This window comes from Hipposideros armiger, unplaced genomic scaffold (genome assembly GCF_001890085.2).
Source record: "Hipposideros armiger isolate ML-2016 unplaced genomic scaffold, ASM189008v1 scaffold_237, whole genome shotgun sequence".
Taxonomy (NCBI): domain Eukaryota; kingdom Metazoa; phylum Chordata; class Mammalia; order Chiroptera; family Hipposideridae; genus Hipposideros; species Hipposideros armiger.
Window position 1 is genome coordinate 1,203,875 of NW_017731587.1, and position 20,395 is coordinate 1,224,269.

The 20,395-nt window shown below is 39.7% G+C and overlaps 1 protein-coding gene across 3 annotated transcripts in view; it reads right to left on the reverse strand.

Moving 5' to 3' along the window:
• TMTC2 (transmembrane O-mannosyltransferase targeting cadherins 2) overlaps positions 1–20,395 on the reverse strand; it is a 422,158-nt gene that overhangs the window by 245,538 nt on the left and 156,225 nt on the right. For 2 of the 3 annotated variants that reach the window (XM_019655152.1, XM_019655153.1), the window contains exon 2: positions 1,508–2,078. In XM_019655152.1, coding sequence (XP_019510697.1) covers positions 1,508–2,078 — 571 coding nt within the window. Of the gene's footprint in view, positions 1–1,507; positions 2,079–9,702; positions 9,724–20,395 lie in introns of those variants that run through there. The other variant, XM_019655154.1, reaches the window with a different exon arrangement.

Sequence of the window (20,395 nt, forward strand, 5' to 3'; positions counted from 1 at the left end):
AAGATTGAATTGGCTTTACTGAACGATTGATGAATCGGGGAGCATCTCATATAGCAAGCAGGAGTTCAGAAGGCCTGTATAAAATGGAAGACCTCCATAGGATAAGGACCGCAATTTAAACTTATTCTATTTATATGTTGAGTAAAACAAGAAAGTTTGCTATTGTTAATAGTCATGGTTTTAAAAGAAAAAAAAAAGATTATTCTCCCTATTCTCCTTGAGAGAATTAAAGCTGATTTGAAATTAAGAGCTTCACTTTCAAACCATATGTTGTTTCCAAGCATCAAGTTATAACACGAGTTTTCTTTTAAAGTTTCAACATTTAATTGAAATCACAAAAGAACTTCATTAAGCATTTGATACTTGAATTCTAACTGTAAAGGTTATGCTTCCCTGAAGAGAAGCACAGCAGTAATTACTCTGCTGCTAAGTGAAAAAACAGTCATTTTTTAAAAAAATAAATGTTTCTGTTCCTATTTCCTTCCATTTATTTTTTCTTTATGTTAATTTCTTCCCAATTTAATTTTAAGTAAAATTGGGATTGGGGGGAATTAGTCAAAACTAGAAAAATTGAAAGCTTTCTTAAGGCAAGTATCCAAAATCATTAATGCCTTGCTTAAGTGTCTCAAAGGAAGAGGGAGATGACCTAAAACATGGCGAAGGTTTGCAAACCTCGAAGTTCAGCCCTTGTGCTTAAAATCAAAGCAACGGCATTTATTGTGAGTGAGTGAGTGAGGGAGGATGGGGAGATGGGAAGGAGGCAGTTTTTCAAGATGCCCTCGTCCACCCAGTGCCTCCCATGAACACTCTAGCAGAAAACTGCTCAATGCTCTTTAAGTGTAGGGGAACCTAAAGTGCTTCTGTGACCTTCAAACAGCATTGCATTTGAAACCACTAAGGGAATACAGAAGAATGCATATTAAACCCTGAGGCAAAGGTCTTAATTGGCCTCAGGGCAAAACTTATAATAACCACTTTCTGTTTTGACTCTGCTATTCTTATCCACCACAACAAGGAAAAGGTGAATATGATTCATTGTTTAAGAATTTGGGTTCCTAGTGCACTGCAGACAAGGGCTATTTTCCAAAGTCAATTGAGAAAGTAATATTAACAAATGGCGAAGGATTTCCCCTCTATCGTCTAGCATCTAACTCTGCTATCAGCTGTGATAGTTTTACAACTACACATGATGCAAAGAGAATTGAGGCACCAATAAAGAATGAATCAAAACAAATTATACAGATGCATAATCTTTACCAAGCAAAAGCGTCCTTCTATGTCCTTTGAAATCATGAAAATAAGAAACCCAAGAAATAAAACAGTCGGTGACTGAAACCCAGGTGAGTAGGGAAAGGTCAGAAAAAATACTTCCACTTACCGAAGATCAAAATGGAACTTATATTAAATGCTCTTTGAAGAGGAACACATTTGCCTTTTAAATGGTGAAAAAGGCCCAAGCAAGGAGATTACTCAGTAATCCAATGCTCAAGTGCCAACAATCACTTACTTTGTAAAGGGTAGGTAAGATCTGTTTCATTTTCAGCCTGTGAAAGACAAAGACATCATAAACTGCGGAGACCGCGAGAACAGTCACTCCTTGTTCCTTCCACAACATGCTGCATCCGGCACACAGTCCTGTCCCCAGGAACCAGCCCCAAGTCCTGGCTGAGTAGCCTCTTGTGGAACAGTGTTTAATGTAGCAGAGCAAGGAGAGCAGAAAGAAAAGGCTGGCCCCCACGTCGGCCCGGCCCACGATGCCAGCCACTGCCTCCGTGTGTATGGGGTGAGAGGCAAACATCAAGCCCGCCATGAAGGTCCAATAGCCGTCGCCAAGGAGTATCTTGGAGAAGCTCGTGAAGAGACCAGTGACCGTTGCGTGCAACAGGATGTTGACAAGATGGTAGCTCCAGGGATTTAGTCCTCCGATGGCATGGTTCAGGCGAAAAGAAAGTGTGCAGAGCGGCCGGTAGGACTTGTGGCTGCCACTGTGGGTGAGAAGAGTCCCCCAAAAATCATTGTAGAAAATGTGCGTCCATGGTGTTTCTGGGAGAAGATCCTGATTCGTCTTGATAGCACGGCTAAAAAACAAAATGTTTTAAAAACATCAAATGTAGAATACAGAAAGAAAAAAAGTAAGAAAATATGTGACAAAGTGAAGATACGCCTTCCTCCCTAGCTTTGTCATCATGTGGCTTTAGGCTAGGATTCCAGGTATTCATGATTAATGCAAATGAGCTTTACATACACAGTGAATTCAGATCTTCTCCTTAATGCTTACTAAAATTACAATTAGGGTTGTACCTACTTTTCTCAAAAGCTTTCTTCCTTGTTTGAATGTAAATATGTTTGAAGAATAAATACAGAGATTCGATCAGTGGTTTAAGCCTTAATGCGGAGGTTGCTGAACAGCTGCCTTAGAAACTATGTCTTATGCTAACTAAAAATGCAGACTCCAGGCCGCAAGTTCATGAGGCCTGAGAATATGCATTTTAAGAAGCACAGCCACAGGTGTGACTGGTACAGGGGATACACTGAGAGTGAGAACTAGCCCCCAGACTAGAAATACTTTTTAAATAAAATATCTGTGCCCAGAGCAATTCTTCTCATACATACACCTCCCCCGGAGGTCATGTTAACAGGCAGATTCCAATTCAGTAGGTCTGAGGAGGAGCCCAAGATTCCACATTTCTAACAAGCCCCCAAGTAATGCACAGGCTGCTGGTCCTTTTGGACCAAACTGAGCAGCCAGGACCTAGAGAGCTTGAGAGATGAGGAAGAAGGCTCTCCACTTATCCAAAATTTCCCCCTCCTCCTACATTCCAGGAAACTTCATCCTTTCCCCCTTCTGAGCTCTCAAAAGAATTAGTGTCTCTATACTAGGTGCTATAATGATGGCAATTCATTGTCTCCTGCTTTTGAGGATTAGCAGCTGTAGATTTCCAGACTTCGAGGAGGAATGACCTAATAGTTCCCGAGCACTTGCTATTTGCCCAGCACTCTGCTGGTCTCCTTGGCTTTACCTTCTCATTTCATTCTTCGAATAACTGATAAGGTAGATATGATTATCTACTTCTCTCATGTGAGGAAATTACCATTGAGAACGCCTAACTAATACCGGTCCTGAAGTCACACAAGTTGGAAACAGCCAGGTAGTTTCATGGCCCATGCTGCTCTTTTCACTATAATGGGCTTCTCAAAATCTAATCCACATACCACTGGGAGTATGTGAGAAAATACACGGATAAACCTTATAAAACTTTTATTGGTGGTCCTTGTTTTAATGTATATTTGAAACAAAATTTAATTAGCACATCAAAGCTGGATGTCATGGATGTTTGCTCAGAATGAAGCTGTTAAAAATTAAAACATCAATGGAAAGACAAATATTAAGGAATCAACAATCAAATATATATATATATATGTATATATATATATATATATATACACACACATACACACACACACACATATAGATAAGGTACAAATGTTGACAATGGCACATAAATGACTCAGTTTGGAGGATTCCTGTTCTATGTCATTATACCTTCCAGACAACAGGGTGGCATCTCGAGTGTTTTGTATCCTTAGTTCACTCTTCTCTGTACTTAGAGAACACAAAAGAGGAACAAGAGTCAGGAGGAAGAAGGAATGAGACATTTAAGGTTTCTACTCCATAACTAGAAACCTCTTGCCTCGTCTAATGTCAGGGCTTTTTAAGGCAATGTGGGCACTGGTACAGCTGAACAATATAAGATGGGTGGCCACCCTAATGGCCTTTGCCTCTAGCCCCTCCACCAGCTCTGCCTTTCACTGGGAGGCAGGCATGGCTATAGGAATTTCCACATGAATGGTATCAAAACTCAGGTTGCAAAAGCCCTGGATGGAGGAAGAACATTCCTGAGTCCCAGCTCTGTAATCTGCTCAGTGTCTTCAAAAACGAGAACATGCAACAGAGATTCAAACAAATTAAGAAACCCAGCCAAGGCGACACAGCCCATTGAGACAGCGGAGTTAGTATTCCAGCTGGGATCAAACGACTGGGCAATGCTGGTTTTCAACTGCTTCTCTATATCCTCCTTCCCTATCACCACTCTGAGCTTCAGTTTCTGTGATAATAGTTTTACTTTGAAATCATTTAGCAAATAGTACTTGTAATTGTTCCTTCATCTTCTACGTAGAGAAGCAGAGACTGCTGCTTTGCAGATAACGTGAGTGGGCTGGAGACCTAGTATAAATGCATCTCAGCCTTGTTAGCTGCTGCTGTTATTATTCTACAAAGACTAGGATGCAATTTACCAAAAGGCCCTTATGAAAGTCTGCTTGACCCACAACCTCTGAAATGGGTATATTTGGGGGTTAGAATTAAAACAGACTGATCAGTAATTGATAATTATCTACTCTGTGCCAAACACCATGCCAGTCCTTTTCCATCTACTTATGAGAACTGACTGACTTTTCCAGATGCTCAGTAAAAAGGCAGAAGGTCTGTAAAAATCATGTCTTAAAAAATAATCAATGTGGCAGGGATAAGTTGGTTGTTCTCCCATATCTATCTCTCCCCTTTTCCCAAACTCGCAGCCCTTCTGTTTTCAACTGAGTCTATGGTCATGTAGAAAAATGATTTCATTTCCTATCTTCCCTTGCTGCTACGTGTGGTCATGTGACAACTTTTTTGCCAGTGGAACATAAGCAGAGTTCTATGTGCTACTTCCAGAGAGTGTCCTTAAAAGGAAAAAGCTTAGCATCCTTGCCCTCCAACCCTACCTCCTTCCTGTTAGCACACAGATATAATAGCTGGAGTTCTAGCAGCCATGTTGGCCCATAAAGTGTCCTTAGGAATAAAAATCCTGCCCAGCACAGCACAGCAATAAGACTGAAGGAAGCTGAGTTCCTCTCACGGTGGACCATACCGGCCCTGGGCTAGCTACCTCCCCACTGCAAGAGTGTGAGAAATAAATTACTGTCTCATTTAAACTGCAATATTTGTGGTATTAGCTAGTGGCAGCTGAAGTTAGTCATAAGTGAAATCCTTTGTTCACAGAAGACCTACTATATCACAGCGCTTTGATTTTCCATTTTGATTTTGATTTTTACAAGTCTCTGTGTATTGACTGTATAGTAAATGAATTTCCATATAAATTGGCTTTGAAAATATTAGAAACAGATGTTATTCTGGGTCCATTAAATTAAAACACTGTGCTATGACATTCATCAAGAGTCTAACCCAGAAGTAATTGCTTAAGACTCGATGGGTTCTAATTAAAATTTAAAAGAAATATGAAAAACTGCCAGTGTTGTCAGAGAGAGCTGATTTCAAGCAATTCAGAATGAAACCCCAACTGGCCTGCGCTAAACATTAACTTAGATATTGATGTGAATTTCTCTACTGTCAATGCAGAAAGACTCATACTATCCCAGTCAGAGCAGTGGAAAGCTCAATAGCAAAGCATTCTGGGAAAAGGCTTTGCTAATACAGTGAGGAAAGCTAGAAAGCAAATTTTGTTTAGGATAGTACTTTGCCCTTTAATGGCAGATACAAACAGAATGGAGAACCTCATTCCCCAAACCAGGTTTTCTACATGTTATTCATCACCATAACCAACTCTGTAAAAACTTTTGGAGAAAACATAAAACCCATGCTTTTAAAAATCTGTTCAAACCTGCCAGAATCTCTTAGACTTATAGCAATACATCTAGTAGTGTGAAGCAGCCAACAAGATATACACCACACGTCCAACTCTCAAAAAACAAGGGTTTCAAAAAGAAAAAGAACAAAATGAACAAATCTCATAATTTCACTGTGAGAAAAAACTTTGATGAGGCATAGCCTTAAATTTACACTGTAGAAAAAAAATTAAAGGGCAAACAGTGTTAATAAAACAAAAGTGGAAGAGCCAGCAAACACCTCATTCATGTGAAAAACATAATATACAAAGGGGGACTTTAGAATGATAAAGTTCTTTGACGGGTGTTATCTGCTTCGGCAGGTAACCAATGAATATTATGGCAAAAGAACATGAACTAAGACTAAATTGTACTGGGCTTTAGGATATAAGTCATGTCACACATGCAAGTCAGTGATAAGGATGCATTACACACCCCTCACATCATTTTAAGAAAGATCCAGACCAAAAGGGCTTTAATAGAATCTGAATAGTCTGCCAGCAAAATGAGAGTAAAGGTAGTTTATTCAATCAACACTAAGCATAAGACATTGCCAGCCATTTGAGTTTTCTCACACACGTCCAAAATGGAAATAGTAAAACCTCTTCTGCTATTTCTCAGCTAATGAAAAACTTCAATGCAAAACAAAATTGCATGCTGATATAATTTCTGAGGTTACTTCTGTGAATTGAAATTCAGAAAGGCACTAAGGAATTAGGAAATTTTCCACTCCGGGAATGGTGAAGAAAATCGGAGCAGCAGATGTGAAGAAGAAACCATTGTAAGCAGGATTCTCCAGAGAGCGCATGACTGAGAGTCTGTCTTTTGAAGCAAAAAGATCCAGTCTCTCTGGTCTTCAAGGAGGTCTTAACCTGTTTCCCCTTTTGTTCATTTTGTGGCTCTTTGTTTTTGCTGCCTTATGATTTTTCCTCTGGGAAATGTCGAAAAAGGCCAGTGCTATTGTAAAACTGATGAATGATGTGACACTGCCATCCCCACTGTCCTTGTATGTGTTTCTTCTCTCACTGCTGCTTTTTCTGTCCACTGACCTTTTCTGTCACAAGCACCCATATAAATGATAACCGCTGGTCCTCTGAACGGGAATAATGCTTAGATTCTTCAAACCTCAAATGGCACACTCTTCTAAAGTGCTTTCAATTGTTCTACGGAAAGGTAAGTTGAGGCAAATCTTTAAATTATAAAAGGCAAAGAAAAAAATTGGAATGATGGGTTGAAATGTGTTTTGCAAGAGAGAGAAGAATGAGAACGGTCTCTATTAACCTACCTGCTTCAATACGACCCAAGCCTGCCTACCTGTGCCTAGGAAGGGCAGTGAAATGAAGTGGTGAAGAAAACTTTCTATAGCCATGTGGACTAAATAAAGTTTTGGCTATGAGACTGAAAACCTCTCTATACCTCAGTTTTCTTATCTGTAAAATAAAGATAATAACCGTGCTTTCCTTATAGGATCCCTGCAAGGAGTAAGTGAGTCAGAAAGCAAAAGGCACACTGTTGTATGTAACATATGTGTATATGTAATATATGTACCACGTGCTAGGTGCTCTTATTATTATTATCATCATCATCAACACTGAATGACTGATGTTAACTAGCCATCAATGTAGACATAGCACTCTTTTATCCTATTTATAGCCTTCAAAATCCATGACTCATGGTCATCAGTATTTCCTTTAAAATTCCTTTAATCTCTAATGACACTCAGAACAAGATAATAAACACGCATGAAGTCTTACCTTTGGTCTTTAACACACTCATTTTCTCATTCTCCTATCTTTTGACCACCTCTTTCTAACTCTCCTTGGCTAGCATCTCTTCACATTTTTCTCCAAAACACGGATGTTTCTCCTCTGGTTCTGTTTCCTGACCTCTTTCTCTCTACACTTTCCATCTTGGTGGTCATCTCCAATACCCACAACTCAAGAGATGCCTTCTCCAACTATACCTCGAGGCTGCGTGTTACTCATGAGCCTACGTTTATAATGACCCAGGTGACAGCCTCACCTGCATGGAATAATGAATAATGAAATCCTGGTTCCTCTGCTAACACCAGGTGTGTGACCTTTGGCCAGTAAGCCTCCCTAAAGCTCAGCTTCCTTACCTACCTAGGGTTGCTGGATGATAATAATAACAATAATAATGCTTCTCACAAACCATTGTGAAGATCAAATGAGGAAATGTTAACTTAAAATGTTTAAAATTTCCATAGCCTTGTGTAAGGGACACTTGCTGTGTTCTCAGACCTCTTCTTGTAGCTAAGTCTCCTGTTTTTCCTTTTGAGAACAGCCCACATCCATTCTCAGTCCATGTGGATAGGGCGAGGCTGCCCTACCTCCTGATGAAAGGTCATCATAGGATTTGGCCACTGAGTATACTCTCTCTCTCCCCATCCTCATTCCTAGCCACAACAATTAACTTAGCAGCCAGCCAGGCCAAACAGAGTCAATGCAGCCCCAGTAATCTACTGGGAAAACATATCTTCTTTTGAGAATGAGATGAAATTCTAGGGCTACTAGAGGATTCCCTGAAAGCAGAGCCTGCATAAGAATGAAGCCAACACAGAACAACTCAGATCAAGGAGACAGACAGAGATAATTCCTAGTGCAGCTGGATCCCGTCACGCCTGAAGCTAACACTGTTAAATAATCCAATAACCTTTCAAGTTACAGACCGAGAGTTTAAATGTCCCTGACTCATAAGCTAAAGTGTTATTCTGGCATCTGCAGCCAAAAGAGCACTAAATAATACAGCACTGTGTGATTATCAAAGAATGTTGTCAGTTGCCCTTTCAGTACCTTCAATTTAGTAAGTCTGAATCCAAATAATTTTCCTCACAAAACATCTCCTTTCTCATAACAAGCCCCTCATTAAGTACCATCATTCCTCCATCCCTGACATCAAGGTTGTGTATGAGGGAGCCTGCTCTCTTTGCTTCTACAGCTATTTTTAAACTGGTTAAAAATATTTTAAAGCTGTTCAGGACCTCAGAGCAAAATCCAACTCACAAGTTTCCTGTGACTCTGCGTCCAACTTGGCTTTTCTACGACCCTCATCAGGCTTTCATTATTTCTTACCTGTACGACTTCACATGCTTCCTTAAATTGCCTGTTCATTTTCCTCTTTCTCTCATTAGGCTACAAGTCGCCTCAGGGAAGGAATGATGCCTTATATTTTCTCCCAGTGCCCAACACATATGAGGCACATAATAAATATTTGGTAAGTTGAACTAAACAGCTATCCCTTTCTTTCATTCCCCCTTTGATCCATTACCCATGCTGTGGAGAGAGATACTTCCTGAAATACAACACGGCCACCACCACTCTGCTCCACACAAATCCCTCATCATGCCCTATTTCTTACCATAATAAACACCCTTCACAACCCGGCATTCACCACCGTCTCCATTATGACTTCTAGGCCAATCTCCCATTACTCCATGCATCCTAAGTCAGACAAACGTCCCAGCCTATAGACCTTTGCTCAAACCATTTCTTCCCTTTCTCCGTCTGGATGGCTGTTCTTCAACCAGTTACATCTGTCCAAATATGCTTCACTTCAATCCGCGGTGCTCATTTGTGAAGGCAACGTCTTCCCAAAGCCTTCCCCAGGTAATGCCATGGGTATACTTGACTTTGACATTGAGCCCTGACACATTCCCATTCATAACACTGGCTTCTTACCACAATTATCAGGTATCTCAAGTAGGATGATATGTGGAAGACATTTCAGGAAGAGTAGGAGGAAATGTATGCTTTACAAAGGGGGCATGAATGATTTTAATATTCCCACTTCCATCCCCTATTGAAAATCACTGTCCAATAAAACGGATTAATTCTGTCATACAAAAATTATTCACTCCCGTATTCATTCGCTCAGCATCGGGCTAGGCACCGTGAAGGACACCGCAGATAGAATGGTGAGCAAAATAGATTCCCTGACTTTGAGAAACGTTCAGCCTAGCAGGGGAAGTGAATAAGTGTCCAGGCAATTTCACTGCAATATAATAAATACCATTCTAACCTGAAATCCTGACTGTTATGGGAGAACACGGAACAGGCTCCCGACCATCTTAGAGGGTCAAACGCTTCCTGGAGGAAAGATGTCTACCTACGTGGAAGAAGGTAAATGAAGGAATAAGGGAGGTGTGGAGATGTTGTCAGGCTGACAGTCAATATTTTCAAAGGCCACGTGGCACAAGAGAAAGGAGGAAGTTTGGGATCTAAAAACATACAATAGTTTAGTTTGGCTGGAGTGAAGTTTGAGGGATGGAGCAGCAGGAATCACTGACATTACTCTGTCTTGTAGTAGGGCCCTTCTTGGAATGGAGAGGGATTTGGCTGGACATCAAACTCCCTAGTGAGCTTCAGATTTGATTTGTTATTGTCTTGTTAGAGTCTGCTTTATCTCCGCAATGCACAGTGAACTCCTAAGACATAGAAAAGCATCTTACTATGCATACACTAGGCATTCAATATCTATTTGATGAACTGGATTCTAATTAGAAATGATTGGTACTGATAGAATGCACTGACCTGTTAGAAAAATTCTACATTGTTTTAAGTACATAGGGAATTGGCCCTTTCATCTAAAAGTAGTTCATTCACTCTGGGCACTAACCCCTGCTCACCCAATGATAATTAACTGTGAAAAATCATCAGGTTAATTGGCTTACCCAAATGTCTTTGGCACACACTTGCCACTTAACCTATAATCCTTTCATTAGAGTTCCTCTTTAGGGATAAGCAAGCCATTATATTTAGAAAGCTCCACTTAATGCACAACTACTTGGCTAATGGGGTAGGGGAATGAGAGAAATACTATACTATAATGTCTAGAGCTTGCCTTAGTTTTGAAATAAGCAATGTATTTCAGACTCCTAGAGTAACTTATGGGGGTGGCTAGTGAATTTCAGCGTAGGGTGCTGGACCGTGTTAGGTTTCTAGTTTTCAGTGGAAATGGAAGGCTCTAGGCCGGAATTGACCATTACACCTGAAACATTTTACTAACTTTGCTTGTTTCTGTCTTGATCTCCCTCTACTCAATTGCAAATCCTTCAGTGGCAGAGATGACGACTTCCTAAGCAAATGACACTTTGAAAAAAACTTTTGTTGTCAGATAGATGTTGAATAAAAAGAGGCCATAGGAAGCAACCAAGATTCTGTTGTCTGACATCCAAGGAAGAGGGCCCCCAAGTAACTGTAAGTAAAGGACTATTCTTAGTGGAACCCTCTTCCATCCCTTTAGGAGCTTTTCCTATAAGCTTCTGATGAAATGCGCCCCCTGCTGCAGCTGCATTAAGCTCCAGATGTATTACAGATACATACCTCTCACTGAGTTTCCTCGGATAAGGCAGTTCCTCCCTCATCCCAACTCTAGAATTTGCTCAGACACTCTCTTCTCTCAACGGGAGAAAATGAGGAAGAGGAATTTGGTTAAATATTTTTAAGCATCTTTATTCCTCAGAGAAACCAATACTGCCATTTTCAGAATTTCTATGGGAAATATCCAAGAAAGAACGTTGACCTTGAAAACTAATTACTAATCCATTTAAAGGAAAGCTGATGATTTAAAATGAAAACTTCCACTACCTAAAGGTGTTTTTAAAAGTATGTATATGGAAAACATTCTGCAAGATTAAAGAACTCACAGCGTGAGATTATCAGAAAAACCATACTCCAAGCATTTAATTTCACTAATTAAAAGAATACTCTACCTTAATATTAGCTTCTCAAAATGATTTTTATTGCCTTGCAATTTGCATGATGAAATGCCATATTAATATTTTCTACACAATTATTTGTTTACTATATCCATATCATGTCATCCATCCTAACATTAATAAAAGATTACTGTATAACCTCACCTCCTTCTCACTGCGCTAAATTGAATCAGAGTCTCAAACACTTAATGAAAATATTCCCAATTTTCCAGACTTGAAATTAGTAACCACAAGAACCGGTGCTAGGAAGCTTTTTCATTCCCGTAAGTTAACTCAAGTATATGAACCACTTAGTACGCTACTTTATATAATTTATGAATTTCAGTCAGTTTCTTAGGTTTGCTTCAATTCATACATTAGAAAAGGTGATTGAAAATTTTTTTCATACATCATACTATTTCCCTTACAATGGATTTGGAGCACTAGTGACACATAGTAAAGTATGACTGGTTCCTTATCATTTTTCTATTTCAATAAATTACAAGTGTTTGACTTTTTCTTAAGAGAAGAAATGATGATCGGATTATAGTTTTCTTATGAAGTTCACAGCTTTTAAAAATGAATGGGCTCTACTGACACCAGATTCCATGAGAGAAACACAAGTGTAACTATGAAGATTCCAAGAACACCTATTTTTTTCATGGTCTTGTTCTATGTGCTTTTGCAGAATAGAAGAAGATGGAATCTCTGTGCTTAAGGATTTGATTATCTCAATGTGCTCTAAATAGGTAGGCATGGCAAGCTGAGAACACATCTCTTCGGTTAAAATTCTTGCCTTAGTGCATAACTGTGCTGCACAACTTTTAGACAGATATACTACAGTACATGGTGGTTTTCCCAACTACACAAGTATTACCTCATTTTAGAAAATCACATCCTTGAGGAGGGGTCATAATCTTTACTTAAGGGAAATAGGAAAAGTGCCTTTTGATTATGACCACTGCTTGGGCACCCAACTAAGGGTCCTCAGCCTGAGCACTGCCAGACTATGAGGTTGGGGGGAGGGGGAGACATTTTAAACAAGAGACTAACGCTCTAAAAAAACAGGCCTTGGGGGTAGGCAGGCATGCATGTTGCATTAGCCAGATGTCTGGCTTATCGGTTAGCCTAACTCCTATCTTCTCTGAATTAAGTCTTAACCAAGTCACCTTTCTTTTTCCATGCCTCTTCTTCAGCCAAACAGAAGAGCCAATGAGCTTCTTTTCACCAAATGTTTGCAATGATCCTTTGTCTTTTCTACTTAAAAATGTCCACATGTTGCCAAAGTATCCCTCACAGGTATTCATGTTACAATACTGTCTTGCATTTGTATCATGCTTTTACATATTACAAAATGTGCTCACGTTCACGATGATCTTGAACCCTTGTCACCACCCTGTGAGTAAGCGGATGTGAACTGACATGGACATGGGAAGCTGAGTCCTGCCTGAGACAGTCAGTCTCATCAGTGAAGGTCAGGGCCGCCCACACTGGAATCCCAATCTGAGTTCCTTGTCTACTGCTCTCATGACATCATGGGCTAAATTATGCCCCCGACCCCCAAATTCATCTGTTAAATCCCTAATCTCAGTACCTCAGAATGTGACTCTATTTGGAAATCAGGCCTTTAAAGAGGTAATTAAATTAAAATGAGGCCATTAGGGTGGGCCCTAACACAATGTAAGTGGTGTCCTTATGGGAAGGGGAAATTGAGACACAAAGAGAGACATGAGGGGCACAGAAGAAAAACCACATAAACACACAGTGAGAAGGTGGCCATCTCCAAGCCAAGAGAAGGTCTCAGGGGAAACCAAACCTGCTGGCATCGTGACCTGTAACTTTTATCCTCCATGACTGAGAACATAAATTGTTGTGTAAGCCACCTAGTCTGTGGTGTTTTGTTATGGCAGCCCTAACAAACAAATACACCTGACACCATAGAGATGATCGTATATAATTCCATGCACTATGCTGTTATCCTTCAGTGTCACACAAAAGCCGTATTTCTCCAATATTACGCCTGGTGCTCTGTTTTTGACGACAATGGTTGAACTGCTTTGTGAATATATAAAGCGTTTTAAGAGGTATCTTATTTTTACTGCTGTCAGGATGTGTCTACTTCTGTACCAAAGGAGGGGGAAAAAAAAATGTCCTGATCATGTCAAGGGGGCATTAACGCTAACCAAACACACTTAATAAAATGCTAGTGCTACTTCATGTTTACACTGAGAACGACAAAGCTTACACAGCACACACACGTTATCTCATTTTATCCTCATGATACCGCTTTAACTACAAAGCTGAAGCTGGGGGGGTTAAGTTAGTTAAAGAAGAGCACAGACTCAACAGGAGGCAGAGACAGACCACTTGAACACTGTTCTCCAAACTACTCTCTTTAACCTTCAAAGCAGCTCCATTCCTCCACATGTACAATAAATCCCGAACCAGAAGTGCTTGTAAGACGATTTGAAAGTAAAATCCTCGTCTACTATTGCATTTTGTCTGGAATCCATATATCTGCCCTCAAGACTCAATAAAGCTACAAAAAAAAATGTTTTTGTACCATATTCTTTTAATTTCTGCATTTCAAAAAGAAAGTCTTCTTTTAACACTAAGGAGTCTTGGAAAACGTGAGTCAAAGGAAGGTGTTAGTTGTCTTCCAGTGACGGGTGAAAAAGGCAGCTTTATGAAAGCCAAAAACTAACCTATAATTTCATATTACAAAACATAATAGAAAACATATTCTGGCAGAAATGTTGCTGCCTGCATCCCTTTTCAACTATAAAATAGTTACACACACACACACACACACACACACACACACACACACACGCACACACACACACATCTGAGACAGATCAGACTTTGGACATATTGCAGCAACACACACGCACAACATGGGAAGTTTCACCAGGGTGGCTTGTGATGACAGGATACACAGACAACCCTACAATAAAATCAGCCTCACAGCTAAATCAGAGAGTCCTTTTAGACACAAGAATATATGAGCCCTGATGAGAAACAGATAGGCAAGGAGGAAAAACACACTAATTTAAAACTAATACAGATGAGCCTACACAAAGTACCCAAACATTTGGTCCACAACCCGCCAGCGACACTCTCATTTGTCATGGAAGGCAAGAGATATTTCATCCAAGAATAAGGAGAGAAAGAAAATAAATCCACCCTTAAAACTGATCAGCATTCCAATATATACTACTTTCTAATATAGATGTCATTCATTGACCAAACTTTAATAATTAAGAAATACATTAAACTGCAGGTAGCCCTGACACTTTTTGCTCTGTACCCCTTTAAATAAATCTCATGGTAGGTACTCAAAAGACAAGTGCTGAATGTGAAATGAAAACTACCAGCTTGTTCCAATGTTGTGTTACGAACAAATTATGAAGCACTGACATGTCCCTTTAAGGATCTCAAGCATGATCTATTTTTCCCTTTTGCTGACCCCCAAATTCTCAAACTTGGAACAGCTGGAGATGAAGAGTGTCTTCTTTAGCACATTTAGCATAGATGCTAAATCAGCTAACCTCCATAAGACTAGAAATCCCCAAGCCAGACACAAGATAATTGTTTAACAATCTTGACCAGCATGGCCTTTACTATATGTAATTTTTGTCACTCTAGCCATTGCCAATAAAAGAAATTTGTTCCAACATACAGTAACCATGCTAATTAAATAAATTCACAAATCATGAAATGAACAGGCAAAACCTAAGTGTAAGAATGGAAGATGGTATTCAATCAAAAAAAAAAAAATCTCAGCACAACAGATCAAATTTTTCACTCCAATCTGTAAAAAAACAAAAAAAAATCTATATTCATTTATTGAAACAATGCCTAACATCCACCTTAAGGGTTAAACACACAGAGTCATGCTGCAGACTAAGTCAAATCTTGATTCAATTTCTTCCTCTTCAACTTACTAGCTATATGATTACGTTCTCTCTCTATAAACTGCTGTGCCCGGTGAAGATAAAATAATAGTTAAATAAAATAAGCACACATAGTAGGTGCTTAACAAATGACTGTTACTTCAATGAATCACCTCCCTTGTCTTCCCAAAATCCATACAAGAGCAGTTTTCTGAAATACCACGACATCTAGCATTCCGTTACTGGCGTCATTCATCTTTCCTCTTAGCATATCCTCCAGGACCTTTGTCCCTCTCTCCCCTATCTCACCACTGTGAAATTGTGCCTGTATTAATCATTAAGTTATGCCCATTAGCCAATCTAAGAGCACAAGAATGATGTTCACAGCAATCTAACTCATCTGGGAGGATGGATGACAGTGAGGTTAAGTGAGGGGATCAAAAAGCATAACAGAAAGAAGAAAAGAGTCGCAGGACACAAGTCGGTGCACAGCCTAATTAGGACATTCTGGGAAGCCGCCTCTTTGCAAGGACAACAGTTTCTTATCACCAAAGAAACTGGGCTTGGTGTCTCTCTTTGACTAACGACCATCAATTCTAACAAAACAACTATAATGTGATCTGAAAACTAGTAATTTTAGCTACCCAAGGCCTATTTTTTTCTTACACAGAGTAAAAAAAGAATTAGTCCAGTCCTATGCAATCACACACACACACACAAACATACATCACTGTGTTTTCAAAGACAGTACCTCCTGATAAGCACGACACTGTATATTCAACCTCCTGTGCTTTTGCTAATAAAAAATAAAAAGGCAACGTAACACTGGAAAATGTCCTCTTTACAGTCTTCGTATGAGCCCGCCCTATGCCAATGGGCAGTAAATAGGCTATAATTTGTGATGGCCTGGGATACAATCTAGAAGAGCTTAAGATCAGAAATGTGATCACCTTGTGAGAAAAGTCAATCTCATGAACTCTTGTCATGGTCACTCCACTCAGAGTAGATGGATTTTCACATTGAAAAACTAACATTAAAAGTTGCCTTGGGGAGGATAACAGAATAGGCATCCCCAAATGTTATATCGGTCCTGTCTTCTAATGGTTTCTTTTCTGAGGGCATCCTGGAGAGAAGTTCAATCTTTCTAATGGGAATATAACTGTACTACAACTCTCCAAGGGCATTTAGCACTTTAAAAAGGAACTCGACACTCTGCTGTCTTTAAAAGGCAGTAGGTCACTGGGAGAAGTCATTTTTCACCGCTCCAGTGAACTGCTTTTAGCCAGCCACAGAGATAAGGCGTGCAGTCTCAGTAACAGCATCGCCTTTCTGGAATTTTTAATGCCTGTCCATTTCAGGGCTCCCGAGAGGAATCAATGACGTACTCATGGCATCATAAGTGGCTTGGACTGTGTGTATGCACGTGTTTTAACGAAGCAGGAGGGAAAAATCACCCATCAACTATTCATTTTAGATGAACACTTAATAATGATTATGCGAGTATGACATAGAGGCATCTTCCTCTCCATCCCAAAAGGAAAGAAAAAAATAATAATCTCATCATTGTCACCCCTCAGGATTTAAGTGAAAATAAAACTCCTAGAAGGGAAGGCACATGTTTTTTATTTCCCATTCTGAAAGCACACACAGGTATAAGCATGTTCAAATGGCAGTGAACTCATCTGGAATGTGAGAGACCATGGGGTTCACACATATAAAGATCAACAGTTGTTTTAGAAATTAACTACACCACATCTTAAACTTCTACATAAGTTCTAAACTGATCCAGGTGTTATCATCAGGATAGAAACAGATGCAGTGTTAGCACATTAAACTGTGAATCCAGCTCCAACGCTGCTTAATGGACTCCATATGCTAACAATGATCATCACGGTAGGAAGTGTGCTCACCCAAAAGCCTGACTTCCAAACCAAACAAGTTTCATTATCTGCATTATACTCACACACAACTACTCCGAGACTACCATTGTCGTTACACTGCTTATGGTGCATTAGTAGTTTTGAGGGTGGGAAAAGATATTGGGAGTTTAATGTACCATCAAAACATCAAAACCCTGGTTTGTTGCAGGAGTGTTAACATCATGACACCAATGCTGTCACCACAATAAAGTCAACGGTGGTTGCACCAGCCTGTCTTATCGTGCGACTCTATCTGGATCTCCAAAGTGGCTAGAGGAGGTGACAAGAATGATGGGGAAGTTTATATAATAACCACCATTACTTAACATATGTATAGGCCTTTCTGGTTCTCAAAATATTTCTATTGTCATCAAGTGATGTCACAAATGCTTTTCCCATCATTTTAGTAGAGAAAATAAAGACTTTCATCCAAGATCATATAGTGAGTAAGGAGCAGAATTAGGGAAAAATCCCATCACTGGATTGGTGTTCCAATGCTACTTCCTCTACGTCACAATGTCTCCATCACAAACTCTCTGCATTTTAGGGGGGGCGGGTCTTTGCCCCAATTCCATTTAGAATTTGCCAACAAACAAACAAACAGACCTGGGTTATTCCAGAAGAAAAATAATGCACAATGAAGGAGCACAACTGTGTTTTAGTCAATTCCCTTGAGCCCACACCACTTCTTTTGCAACTAACATCAGTGACTAAGGGGTCTAAATAATGCTGATTTAGGACAACATCCTAGAAAGCTGCGTGGAATGAAAGGGATGTCACCATGGAGCATTCTGCATTTATCGACTTTTCTGTTGAGCAAAATGCCTGACAGTCTTTAAATAATTTCAAAAACGGATGATTAAATAATACCAGGCCATTCTTCACAGTTTTACCACATCCAGAATTCAACTCTGATGCAAATTAAATTTTTTAACCCTGCTGAGAAGTTGCCACTGTATATTTCTTGAATTATTTAATTTTTAAATTCATCCTTATTTCCAGAACTTCAGCTTTAGTACTTACTTTGCATCAAGCAGCACTCAGTAGGTGGTAAACCCAAGGCAAGCAAGCCATCTTTCAGAGAGCTCACATTTAGAATAAAAGTTGCCGTTATGACGACAAGTAGGCAACACATGTCCAAATCACATCTCCAGGGGCTTCAAGAATAGACAGTAAGAGTTTTCATCAAAACATCCTTCTGAAAACTGGACTTCTATTTTTATTATAACGTGATCTTATTTTGTCCTTTTTGAATAATGTATATATAATACAGACTCATAACTAAGTGAAATAATGGATGGCAAGGAAAATAAACGATGGCAGAGTAACAGTAGGAGGTTTTGAGTAGAATTGTGAGAGAAAACACCAACCACACAAAGTCCCAAGCCTTCCTGTCTCAGTGACAGAGGCACACAGGCAGGTTTTGTTTCTCTGCCCTCTGGCTTGTACTGATCATTGCAAGAAATAAAGCCAGATAATCTTCATTACTGGCAAAAAGGGTGAATTACAACCCCAGCATGGATATTAGTGTCTGTACGAGTTTCCTATTGTTACTGTGAATTACTGCATACTTAGTGGCAAAAACACCCCCACCAATTTATTATCTTATCTGGTGGTCTTAGTCCAAAGTGGCTTCCACAGGGCTAACATCAAGGACCGTGCTCCTTCTGGAGGCCCTAGAGGAGAATCCAGTCGGAACTTCCTTGCCTTTTCCGGGAGATAGATGTCATTCCTTGACTCCTGGGCCCATGCTCGATCGTCAAAGCCAGCAACTTACTGCACTGCTTCTAACATCTCTTCTTTGACTCTAAGTCTACTGCTTCCCTCTTTCCATTACAAGAATTCTTGTAAGTGCACTGGGCCCACCCAGGATAACTTCCCATTTTAAAATTCTTAGTTTTATCAATCTTTAAGGTCCCTTCTGCCATGTCAGATAGCATATTCACAGGTTCTGAAGATTAGGATGGAAATAACTTTGGGAGGCCATTACTCTGCCTACCACACACAGCCTTACTGTACTGGGCTGGACCACAGATATTAACAAGGTTATCAAAGTAACTTCCTGACTGAAATTTACAAGGTACTTCATCTCCACAGGCACGCAGAAGCCAGAGTCAACAGTTTGTATGTGCATATCACTGAATCAAAATTACCATCATTTATTTTCTACTATATTAACCAAAAAGAAAAAAAAATGACACAAAGCTACGCATAGATAAAAGAAAGTGAAGAACACTTTCTTGATATGCAGAACAAAGAAAGTCTGGGAGCTTTTCCTGATTTGAGAGGAACAATTTTCATAGCAGAGCTCCAAAAGTTCCTCTCAAATCCCTCCAATCTGGTGGAATAGGACTTGTAATTAGGTAAATGGTCTGTCCATGGCTATGGCTCTCACACATATTACATTATACCAAGGGATGATATTTAAATACTAACAACTAATACAGACTGGGCGCTGGCCACAGTACTGGAGCAGGGTTTTGTAGGGCCTCTGCTATGGTCAGCATTAAACTTTAAGTGGCTGGACATTGGGGAAGTCCAGGTGATCTCAGGGAAGGGCACAGGATGGTCAAGGAAGACGAGAGCCTCAAGGCGGCAGGAGGCAATAGTTATTTACCAATTGCAACTGCCATCCCAGTGAAAACTGGCTAAATATGAGTGCCCCAACAGAACTGCTATAGTTTGCCAATGATTGCCATAGAGAGAATGTGTCACATTCCTAATTAGGGAAACAAAGTGAGATACAAAGGAATGCCTATTAGAGGAAAAAGAAAATGTGTTGATACCATTTTGAGCAGGAAGGAATGACTAGATAGCAGTGTATCCAAACAAATCCTGACAGGATGGAATGACCAACTGAAGTAGACAAAGTTTAATAGGAATAAGGATTAGATCTTAAGACCTAAGATTGGGCCCAAAGCCAGCAGCTACAGGATAGGAAGTAGTGAGTCAGCAACATACGCATGGAAAAATACTTGGAGATTTTATAAAAAAGGGAGGCTCCATGAGTCAGTGTGATGTGGCCACCAAAAAACAGAAACAAAACACAAATGCACACTTAGACTGTAATAACAATGAACACACTACCTAAGCAAAAGCTATAGTATCTATAATAAGATGATAATAACCTCAAAACATCTCTCAGCATTATTATGTATTGTACTAATATTATCACTATTACTATTATAATACCTACTAAC